Genomic DNA, 12628 nt, shown 5'->3' with positions numbered 1-12628 from the left:
CCCCACCCCTGTCTGCCTTCCGGAGAGGCCACTATCTCCGCGACTCCCTTGTCCTCTCCACACTCCCCTCCGGCCCCATCACACCCGGCACTTTCCCATGCAATCGCATGAAGTGCTACACCTGCCCCCACTCCTTCCCCCTCACCCCCATCGCAGGGTCCAAGATGACTTTCCATATTAAGCAGATGTCCACTTGCACATCCGCCAATGTGGTATACTGCATCCGCCATACATGGTGTGGCTTCCTCAACATTGGGGAAACCAAGCGGAGGCTCGGGGACCACTTTGCAGAACACCTACGCTCGGTTCGCAGTAAACAACTGCGTCTCCCAGTCGCAAACCATTTCAACTCCCCCTCCCGTTCCTTAGACGACATGTCTATCCTGGGCCTCCTGCAGTGCCATAATGATGACACCCGTAGGTTCCAGGAACAGCAACTCATATTCTGCTTGGGAACCCTGCAGCCCAATGGTATCAATGTGGATTTCACCAGCTTCAAAATCTCCCCTCCCCCTACTGCATCCCAAAACCAGCCCAGCTCGTCCACACCTGCCTAACCTGTTCTTCCTCTCACCTATCCCCTCCTCCCACCTCAAGCCAAACCTTCATTTCCTACCTACTAACCTCATACCGCTCCCTTGACCTGTCCGTGCTCCACGGACTGACCTATCCCCTCCCTACCTCCCCACCCATACTCTCCTCTCCACCTATCTTCTCCTCTATCCTTCTTCAGTCCGCCTCCCCCTCTCTCCCTAATTATTTCAGAATCCTCTCCCCATCCCCCTTTTCTGATCAAGGGTCTAGGCCCGAATTGGCAGCTTTTGTGCTCCTAAGATGCTGCTTGGCCTGCTGTGTTCATCCAGCCCCACGCTTTGTGATCTTGGATTCTCCAGCATCAGCAGTTCCCATTATCTCTCTTCCATAAAAATGTAATAAGTAAGAACAGCAGTAGGCCATGTAGCTCTTCCAACATCTCTGCCATTTACTAAGATCATAACCTATCATCAACGTCCACTTCATTTTCTTTCTTAGCTCCCATATGCCTGCTGTCCAAAAGTCTTGAACACACTCAGCAATGATTAACTGGAGTTCATAATTTCTAGATTCACATCCCTTCAAGGGGAGGAATTACTCAGCTCAACCCAGAAGGCAGCTCAGCGCCACCTTTTCAAAGGCAACTAGAGATGGGCACTAAATGCCAGCCAGCCTGTCATGCCACATCACATGGAGTGAATGAAGTAAAGAAATGGTCTTCACTGACACTATATTCCTTAGTTTAAAATACAACTACCCTGTTGCAAATCTGATTGACTCTCTTTTCACTATTTCCAGAATACTTCAGTTTTTTGACTGGTTTTGTTTTTCCTCTCTTATATACCCACTATGATATGCATTTTTACTGAAGGAGAGCAAACGTTGTTATGTCATTTCTTTATGTCTGTTCAGTTTACAACTTGCAGCTTCATTATCACAAAGTGTAAAACAATTAATTATGGTTTTTTTAACAGCATACCCAAGACCTGTTTACATAAGACCTCATTCTAACACGGACATCTTGTATAAATATCTTGGTGTTCACTCAGCCATAACATAAATAATTGCAACTGTTCCATCACTGGACTGGCTATCTGAAAAAAAACCAAACTGCTCGTTTATTATTTCTTCTGTACTCTTCTGGTTAGTTTAACATTTTGACGTTTACCCGCTGATTAAACTTGCATTTCCTTTTAAAATTGAAAGTTACTCAAAACGTTTTAAAATCCTAAAATCATGAAAGCTCAAACAAAAAACAGCCGAGCAACAGTTACTAAGTGTTTACTAATACAATTCATTTCGTCGCAATTGTTTTTTTATTTCAATTAGGTCTTATATAATTACTGAGTAGATACTTAAGGAGTTTCTACATTGCTAAAACAAGGATCATCATACATAAGTGGCTTGTAAATAGCAGGAACCAAAGATTGAATATGTACCTGTTTAAATCTTATTGCAGACTTAAATATATCTTTAATGTCGCTATACTCATCGGTGATAGTAAAGAGGCTTTGACTACTCTTTTGAGGGAACTGAGCACCCAAATAGGTCAAAAATGCAACGAAAACAGACTAAAAATTCTGAATTTGGGTCACTGGACTTGAAATCTTAACTCTGCTTTCTCTCCACAAATGCTGCCAAGGTTCCTGAGTTTCTTCAGCAATTTCTGTTTTTGTTAGAGACTACGAGACTACAAGCTTCAGCTCCCAGTCTGTGCTGACTGCACTCAGCAATGACAGAAAAGTGAAATACAGCACTTGCTGGAAATTTTGAAGTACATAAACATTGACAAGGGAAAACATCAAAGGGAATTAATGCTGCCTTACGTAATATCTCAGTAACGTTGGGCTCGGCAGGGCAGTGAATCCTACAAAAGAGCACAAGAAACAGGAGCAGGAGTAAGCCATCTGGCTTGTACAGCCTGTTCCGCCATTCAATAGGATCATGGTTGATCTTTTCATGGACTCAATTCCACTTACCCAGCTGTTCATCATAAGTCTTAATTCCTTTACTGTTCAAAAATCTACTTTTGCCTTGAAAGTGTACAATAAAGTTGCCTCAACTGCTTCCCTAGGTAGGGAATTCCACAGATTCACAACTCTTTAGATGAGGAAATTCCTTCTTAACTCAGTCCTAAATCTTCTCCCCTTTATTTGAGGCTATGCCCCTTAGTTCTAGTTTCACCCACTAGTGGAAACAATTTCCCTTCTTCTATGATATCTATTCCCTTCGTAATTTTATCTGTTGCTTTAAGATCACCCTCATTCTTCTAAATTTTATTGAGTGTAGTCCCAGTTTACTCAATCCCTCCTCATAAGCCAAACCTCTCAATTCCAGCATGGACCTAATGAACCTCTGTGTCCCTCCAATGCTAGTACATCCCTTAAGTAAGGAGATCACAACTGTATACAATATGCCAGGTGTGCCTCACAAGCACCCTACACATCTGCAGCATAACCTCCTTATTTTTACACTACATCTCTCTAGTAGATGAAGGACAATGTTCCATCTGCCTTCTTGATTACCTGCTGCACCTGCACACCAATGTTTTATGATTCATGCACAAGGAAACCCAGATCCCTCTGCACAGTAGTATGCTGCAATTTTTCACCATTTAAATAATAGTTCATTTTGCCATTGTTCCTGCTAAAACGGATGACCTCACATTTACCAACATTATACTCCATTTGCCAGACCTTTGCCCATTCACTTAGACTATCTATATTCCTCTGCAGACTTTCAGTGTCCTCTGCGCACTTTGCTCTACCATTCTTCAGATGACACTACGATGAGCATGATTGTGAACTGTAGGTCAGGATAGGATCAGACTTTGTTATGATGTCCTGTATGGCCGAATACTCTGCTGACAACTGTATGCGGGCTCATTGGTCATGAATAAATACTTGGATATGGTTTCAGTATCACTGCACTGTTTATAAAAGGGCGAAGGAAGAGGGGACACTTTTTAAAATATTGCTCAGGGAAAATATGTAACTGTAATACTGTTTTGCATTTCAAATTTTAAAAAAAATTGCAACATACATTGGCTATGGAAGATTTAGAAACTTATGAGTGACTCTTGGGTCTTTTGAAACAGAATTAAAATATTAAACCATGTTTAATATTTGACCAGTACTTACGAAGCTTTGACTAGAAGTTCCTGTTTCTCCTTCAGTTCATGCTTCAAACTCTCCAATTCCACTTTGAGTTCAATATTCTATAAAAAGAAAGTCCACCAGTGATCAACAAGAGATGAAACTGTCAAATTGCAGCTAACCAATCAGAATATTAAGGCACCAGTCTTCCGTGTTCTATGAAGTACAATGGATGCAAGACCTCTGTGGAAATACAAGTTGAACAATATGTCCTGGTTCATGATACTGCAGCTCTCATTCATGCCTTTAAAATAAGGATCGTCAGCTTAAAATTGATTGCAAGAGCTTCCAATAAAATTTGGCACTAAGTAAAATAATTATTATTTCAGCAAATTAAAATACATTATGTCAAAATATTAAAAATTCCATTTTCCATTGAAATTCCATTCAATCTTGAGTAATATCTGCATTACTGATGGAATATGGATAAACAAGTGTGGAAGTGCATGCATTATGCAAGCCAACCTGAACTAACAAAAATTGGCCAAAGACAATAACAGTGTTCCTCCGCAGTCAGTAGAAAGGAAACAAGATAGAGATTATCACATGTCTTCATATTACAGCAGATTATGTGGTATCACACCCGAAGCAATTCAGTATCCTCTTTGCACCAAAACTAACATAAATTGTTAGTCTAGCTGGGTTTTGCGTTTTGATGCTAGAGAGATTTAAATTAAGTAAAAAAACTATGAGTGGATGTTTAATACATGTCCAAGATTATTAAGAATTTAGAAATTCTAAAATCATATTTCTAACCCAATTCACCATTAAGTCTCACATACACACACACACAGAATGCAAAATTTTATGAATAGTAACATTAGTCATCATCAGATTATACATAAGATTTCTGTCAAGGGCACATATTTTACAATGAAAACACTATTCTGGCATGTAGCTTTCATAGCCTGAATTTATATGCAGCGTAGTTACTGTAGCAAAATATTCCAAATTATTTGATGGCTGTGTAAAATTCAGGAGGGATGAAGGCTGTTTAAGATCAGGTGATGGTCGCTCATGATCCATTTCCATCCCAAAGTTCTGTGTAATAGATTAGGTTTGAAAGGGCAGGATCTTCAAGGTGACAAGTTTTGCATGAGGAAATTAAATGCATCAAATAATGGAAACCAATTGAAGTTACGAAAGATGGTGCATTATCAGGAGAAACAGAATTTACATAATAATAGAAACCAGAGATTCTGGATGAAAAATCGATATTTCACTACAACCATCATTAGGAACATTGATCTAGGGTGATGAGGACATGGTCAAGTGTTTAAGAGGTAGTGAAACTTGAAGATAGTGAAGGAAATTCTTGGTGATGAACTAGATATGAAATGTGAATCTCAGAAGGCTAGTAGGCCACGAGGAGGAAATGGTAGCAGGGATTAGAATGTGGAGTAGCTGGCAGGCAGACAGGACATTCTGGACTTGCTGGTGCTAAGTGACATGAAATCCAACCTCACACCTTGATGTCAGACAAGTAATCTGACAGCAAGGTCATTGCTAAAGGTGAAATATACACATCAATGACATACATAGGACTGATCCTGGGTGCATAGAAAACTGTAGCTAGGACACAAATGAAATATGTTAGCAAGCCAAAACGGATGCAAGTGAATCACATGCCAAAAGAATAACTACATTCTGACCCGCTTTGGTAGTCATGGCATTTTTGAGGCTGGTCAGTGACAGCCACCAGAATTGGATGGATGGTCAATGACCTGAGAAAAGTTTCTCTCATCAGAGACAGACGACTTAGCTTGAGTGTTTGCAGCCTCTAGATTTATTTTTAATAATTTCCCTCAAATCTGTAGCATTAACTTATTTTAAATAATAAAACAAAAATCCTGCTTTACAGGCATCAGTTGGCTTAAAGCTAGGCAAGAGTTCACTAGGTTATCTTCGTGTATTGGTAAGTATGCACATAATCTGCATTAAAATATATGAGCATGATTTTAATCTCTTACCATCTTAAAGATATCCTCGCTGCCATCATCAAATTTCTGTTGCACCCGCTCTTCCAGGAAGTAAATGCGTAGTTTGAGGTTAAAGTTTTCTTTTTTTAGCTCCGTAATTTCCTGCAACATTTAAAAAAAGAATAAAAATGGGACATGGCAGCAGGTACAGTGCATCTTCCAAAAAATCTAAAAACGTATCAAATAAATTGGAAGTTTTAACTCAGCGTACACTTTCCAATAGTGCATTTGGTGGCCAAAGTCTTCAGGCAGTTCATTTATTTTTTTTAAAAATCTCATTATAGCTTGGGTAGCATACTTTACATGAACACAGTGTCAGAAATGGGAAGGTACAGTGTAACATAATCCACTGACAACCAACTAACTGTATATTGAAACACCTGCGATTAGCTTTAAAAGCAAAAATATTCAGTACAGAAAAACAAACAAAGTCTTGTTAGTATTTATAAATTTAAATTTTACTCTAAGTTCAATAATGTTGCTGTAAGGGAATTTAGTGTAAGAATAAGGGTGCCTCACTTCAATCATACAAGGTGTTGGTGAGTGTGTGCAGATTGGATCTCCACACTGAAGGCAGTACAGTGAAGGTTCACTAGATTGGTTCCTGCAATGAAAGTGTTTCAACAATGAGATGCTGAGAAAAATTGGTCTATACTCTCTGGAATATGGAATGTCAAGTGATCTAATTTAAGCATTCAGGATTCCAAAAGAGGCTTGATAGATCAGATACAGGAAGGTTGTCTCCATTAGGTGGGGAATTTATAGCAGAGGGCCATAATCTCAGGATAAGAGGCCATTCTTTTCAGGGCAGAGATGAGGACAATTTACTTCACCAAGAGGTTGTAAATCTTAGGTATTGTCTATCCGGACAACTGTGGTTCTACGTTGACATTGACTACAGTTGAGGCTGAGAGAGGGAGGGTATTGAGGGAGCATGGGTCACTTGAAGTTGAGTTGTAGCCAAAGATCAGCCATGATCATACTGGATTGAGGATCAGGCCTGAAGGCCCTATGGTCTTCTCCTACTTCTTACATTATAAAAAAAGGCAATGAAAAATGTTAGTTCATGTGCAAGATTGAACAAAAATTTTACAAGACTAAGTAACATATATGTCAATGGTATTAGCAACTTCTAAATTTACAAAGTGCCATCTGGATGATCACTTCACTGAAAGACAGTCCCACCAAAGCTCTCTAGCTCTTTCCTAGGAAGTTCTGAAGAAATGGATTGACAAACATTCTGCATAAATTATCACCAATAAAAATAATGTGCATCCAAGCCTATCTGTAGTGTAAATTAGAAGTTAAATATAAATCATACGTAGTCATTTTTAATATCAACATACTTTCAAGCACAGCCAAGGATTTCTTGTTTTAAGTATAGTTTTAACGTTGAGTAACCAAATGATGTTTTCAATAATCAACCATTGACTAGACATGACATTTTCATTGCAAGATTGAACAGTCACAAGCCAAGATCCACTCTATTACTTGAACACACCATTTAGGCTGACACGGTCACTGTTGTAATGATGGAGTATTTTCAGAGGTTATTATCTTACACCAGCCTGTTCAGGCAAATGCAAAACATCCCACGACACAACTGAAAGAGGGACAAGGTGTTCTCCTGGTGCTCCGGTAAATATTTATTCCTCAGACTGCTCTATCAAACCAAATGGGCGGATTCTTATGGGGGTCTAAGCAATGTGGGCTATGACAAGCTTAGGTGACAGTATCAGGTAAGAAATCTGCCAAGGTCTCTCTCAATGTCAGCAGCATCTCGTTCCATCTTTCATGCTTTTGCATACGTGAGGTTTCTCGCTAGGCAGTAGCAATTGCCAATTAAGACCATAAGACATAGGGGTGGAAGTAAGGCCATTCGGCCCTTCAAGTCCACTCCGCCATTTAAATCATGGCTGATGGGCATTTCAACTCCACTTCCCTGCACTCTCCCCGTATCCCTTGATTCCTTCTGAGATCAAGAATTTGTCGATCTCTGCCTTGAAGGCATCCAACGTCCCGGCCTCCACTGCACTAAGGAGCAACTGTAGCTTGTTAAGTACCTTAATGCAGCAAACCATCTCATTCACATCCAACTTCTCATCTTACTAAATGTGATAAACAAGCCAAATATTGAGGATTCTTGACATGTAAGTCAGAGAAGGTGACTTCAGGTCACCACAGGTTGTAAACAAGCTCCAAGTTAAGCACTGGGCATCAAAGGCTTAAGGATCGCACTATAAGCGCCTCTTGTCCTCAAACACTGGCATTTGACATGTGCTACCCTTGTGGCAAATCTCCAATTCACTTATAGTATGCTTCTACACTTCAATGCTGCACCAGAACCTATCACTGCGATGCGGTTGCAAGGACAGGGCACACTTAGGGACATGCACCAGTTCGGGGACTGTATCAGTCTGCAGGGTCAACATGTTCGAATGTTGTACCATCAGTCACTTACTCAATCTCCCTGGACACTCTCAGAACCTCTCCTGACCTTGCTGTCTAGAGCAAACACAAAATCAGGAAGCCTGTCATGACTGTCAGTAGCACTCAGCAAGCCTGTGCTCAGGGGGTCCTAGGACAGTACATTAAGGGCAGCCTCCAATACCAGTCCAGGGGCTTAGACATAGTTAGTCACTGTATGCAGTCAAAGTCGGGGTCCTCTCTTCTGGAAGTGTGAATATCTGCCCTATTCTGGGCTGTTTTTCTCCTGGAATGAAAGAGGCAGAGTCAAGTGTTAAGGGAGATGAAAGTCAATGGCACAGCTGTTGCTTTCTGTGCTGGTGCGGAGGTCTCCCGAGCAAGTGAGTAGGCTGTGCAGAATTAATAGTGTCAGGGACAGCAAGATGTTGCAGACTATATTGAGAGTGATAGAGCATGAACTTTAGTGGAAGATGGGTACGGTAGCAGAGAAAGCGTGTGCGAGGTACTGGAGAGAATATAATAGCAGTTACGCTGACAGAATAAAGTTGACAATTTTAATTGACATTCTTCCTACACTGCTGGTCATTCCTTCAGATAGCAGAGGCTGCACTGACCTGAATAGCAATATCAAACCAGGCTTGTAAAGGCCTTGTGTCACAGCCTCCACCGTTGGTCTGGGGGAAAACAGGACATCCTGTCCATGCAACACTCCTTTCAGAAGGGTCTACAGGTCACTGCCTGCAAAGCAGGTGGCCACTTCACATTCTGCCACATCTAGCAGGAAACATGCAGCACGGGTCCTAACTAATGGTGCTTGTCTGAGTGCATCGCAAACTCTTAAGGAAGGCACCAACACAAGGAGACAGGCAGTTGATGATATCCAGTAAGGATGAAATTGTTTGGGAACAGCGCTTAGTAAGCTGGAGAAAGAACTGGGTGTGAAAGATTTCACAGGAGTGGGGTAGGTTGTTAATAGACACACTCAAGATATGACAAGTAAATCTCGCTGGGTCTCATGTTGAGAATTTCTCTTAAAAAAGTATGACACTATTCGCAACTATCCAGAAAAATCATACGAGACTTAGCCCAATATTTAATTTGCTGATGACTCTCTGTGGACACTTCACTGTACATAAGTATGCTGGCACACATGCAAAGATAACAGTAACACTTCAAAACCAAATCTTTGGCTTCAAAGCCAGAGTTGAGGACATGGCAAGCAATAAAGGTTGGTGCATTTCAAGAACAAGATAAAATTGGGGGTCTCCAATTAGGCATATTGTTCAAGCCACAAATTTTACTAAAGCTTTTAGTACAGAGCAGCTGATCATGGAAGAAGCTGAATTGTTTAATACAAGCATAGTTTCTGATGAATGACTTGTAACTGTATTAATTCAGAAAAACATGTTTTAATGTTACACTACAATAGGTATAATATTAACACATAATACATGTCTGTACAGCTGTAATGGTCTCCAATACCAAAGCCATTATTTGAATAAGTAAAATACTGAATACAGGCATAGCAACAATGTTATGAGTCCTTCTGAAACCTGGACAAGTGATTTAAAGATGCAAGTTCAAATCCACCAGTGGTTGAGCAATTCAATGTTTGTGAATTGAATAAAACAGAAATATTAAAAACTAGCATCAATAATGGTGATCACAAAGCTATGGAAATGCTGTAAAAATCTAACTAGGTTACCTATATCCTTTGGAAAAGGCAACGCGTCATTCATACCAGTTTGGCTGCTAAGATTCCAGACCAAAAATGTAGCTGACTTTTAGCCGCAATCAGAAAATGCCCTCACAAGCTAATCAAGTTTGTTCAAGCAGCTGATCCTCTAGCATTTTCTTAAATGTACGGATAGGTAATAAATGTTGGCCTTACCAATGATCCCCACATTCATGAGCAAAAAACAAAGTTGCTTGCTTTCCATTGTGACCGAAACATATATGCAGATAACGCACGTATTGCAAACTGCTGCCTTTATGAATAGTTCTCTACAGTTAAAAAAACTTCAGGGATCATCTAAATATGCTTATCCATGCATAATCACATCTCAATCGTTTAACTATACTGGTTTTTGGACATACACCATGCTCCACTGTTGAAGTTGTCAGATCCAATTCCCAACACACTGCTCCAGCCAAGCTTTCCCCTTTGGGACTCATGTTTCCTCTCCTACCTAAATATTTGCTCCTTTGCTCTTTATCCCTCCACTCCACAACTGCACACAATGTATTAATCAATTCCTAATATACTCAGTCATCTCAAATAATTGGCAACACATCAAAAAGCCTGACGACAAAAGGAAATCCCCAGCACAACCTTATTACCACAGGTGCTTTCTACAAGTTGTGATGAGGAACAGGAGAGGTGGGATGGAGCTCTCTGATCATTGGGTGTTTTACAAGTGAACGTGCTGAGCAATGGAGAGGTAATGGGATGAAATGTGACTCATTCTCTCATATTTGGCAGGTAGAGGTGGCCTTTCAAAAGCCTGTTAGTTGTTTCTAATATCCTTTCACTTTAATTTGCATCCCTATACATGCTAATCTGGCCGATACAAGCTTTCATGCATTAGTATTTTTAAAGCTTCAAACCACTCCTCAATAAGCCCAACGATCCCTTTCTATATCCCATACTTAGCCATTTCATTCTTCTCCAAAATGCTCCAATGCATTTTAAAATCGATCAATCCTAAAAGTATCATTCTTTGTTCCAATTCCTTCCACCTTTGTCAGCACATTCTCAAGATAAACAACTCTTGCTCAAAAATCAAAGGTGGCCTTTGTGGTTACAATTGTAAATGGTCTTCTGTCCCCATATAACCTTTAACAATTAAAATTGGTAGAGGTTGTATTGTTCAACTTCTGCCAGAAACATTGCAACTCAGGTGCCAATTCCCGCATGCCGAGCTGAGAGATTAAATGAAGCTTGAAGGATTGAAGTTTGAGTTCTGATTAATTGCAGTTCAGGATCAAATTTTCACAAGTCTAGCTCCACCACCACCACATATGCTTAAGGCTAATCAGTAGTACCACTTCTCATATTCCCTGAATCTCCAAGTACATCATTCTTTGCATCACAAAGTTGAAGTCAAAACTCATCACACAATGATAAGAACATAAGAACCAGGAGCAGGAGTAGGCCATCTGACCCCCGAGCCTGCCCTGCCATTTAATAAGATCATGGCTGATCTTCAAAACTCAGCTCCACTTACCAGCCCACTCATAATAACCCTTAATTGCTTTACTGTTGAAAAATTTATCTAGCCTTGCCTTAAAAACATTCAGTGAGGTAGCTTCAACCACTTCACTGGGCAGGGAATTCCACAGATTCATAACCCTTTTGGTGAAGAAGTTCCTCCTGACCTCAGTCCTTCATCTGCTTCCTTTTATTTTGAGGTGATGCCCTCTCGTCCTAGTTTCACCTGCGAGCGAAAACAACCTTCCTGCCTCCACCTTATCTATCCCCTTCATAATCTCATGTTTCTATAAGATCTCCCCTCATTCTTCTGAATTCCAATGAGTATAATCCCAGCCTACACAGTCTCTCCTCATAATCCAACCCTCTCAACTCTGGAATCAACCAAGTGAACCTCCTCTGCACACCCTCCAGTGTTAGTATATCCCTTCTCAAGTAAAGAGACCAAAACTGCACACAGTACTCCAGGTGTGGCCTCACCAGGACCCGTACAGCTGCAGCATAGCCTCCCTGTTTTTAAACTCCATCCCTTGAGCAATGGCAGACAAAATTCCATTTGCCTTTTTTTTTAGTTCCTTTACCAAGACTCACCGTTCAACTAGGCTTTCCATTTTGACAACGTTCAAGCATTTACAAGTCAAAAGATTGCACTAATTACTCTCCCCGACTTGCTAGTCATTTTCCTACAATCATGCAATGCACAAATGTCTTTTTGCCCTTTACATTTGTTTATCAGCAAACAACAAGCGTTTATGCACGGGAAATACCAAGGTTGCATAACATTTTTCAGTTCTCCATAGTTTCTTTTATTCTCAAACAGCACAATGTATTGTGTGGCTCCCTAAATATATTAATAATTTAGCAGCATCCTATGAATCACCAAAACAATACTTGAATAAAAAAAATTGCCAACAGCACACAATTCCATGAAGAAAACACTTCAGGTTTATCAATGGGTGTTTGGGATTCAAATTGCCTTTGCAGTCCTAAACAAAAAGACAAAGCAAAAACATAAACAGTGCATAGTAGTTCTGCAACTGAACAAATGTGGCATCTGACCATGGTTACTGTCCAACAACAGCACAGTTTGTTTGTGTATCCATCCTTTTATTCCAATCTTAAAGAAAGTGTCTTTGCTTAATATCTAACGGATCTGAAATGTGTTGAGACAGCACAGGTGTGTGCGTGTGCGTGTACATGCCCCTCTTTTTTTGAAGCAAACTAAAAAAATTTATGGGTCAAGTAGAAACAAAAACACAAGTAAACTGTGAACAGGTACACTTAAACACACTCTTGAAGCACAAAGACCACAATTCACTCAG

General features: G+C 40.3%; 1 protein-coding gene across 2 annotated transcripts in view; it reads right to left on the bottom strand.

Annotated features, from left to right (window-relative positions):
* LOC125465489 (myomegalin) overlaps positions 1–12628 on the bottom strand; it is a 134206-nt gene that overhangs the window by 102774 nt on the left and 18804 nt on the right. The window contains exons 4-5 of one of the 2 annotated variants that reach the window (XM_048559089.2): positions 5660–5773; positions 3675–3751 (exon numbers count right to left, since the gene is read on the bottom strand). In XM_048559089.2, coding sequence (XP_048415046.2) covers positions 3675–3751; positions 5660–5773 — 191 coding nt within the window. The remainder of the gene's footprint in view (positions 1–3674; positions 3752–5659; positions 5774–12628) is intronic. The other variant, XM_048559090.2, reaches the window with a different exon arrangement.

The sequence above is a fragment of the Stegostoma tigrinum genome, chromosome 29 (genome assembly GCF_030684315.1).
Source record: "Stegostoma tigrinum isolate sSteTig4 chromosome 29, sSteTig4.hap1, whole genome shotgun sequence".
Taxonomy (NCBI): domain Eukaryota; kingdom Metazoa; phylum Chordata; class Chondrichthyes; order Orectolobiformes; family Stegostomatidae; genus Stegostoma; species Stegostoma tigrinum.
Note: the sequence above shows the minus strand (reverse complement) of the source record. Positions and strands in the feature narration are given on the sequence as shown.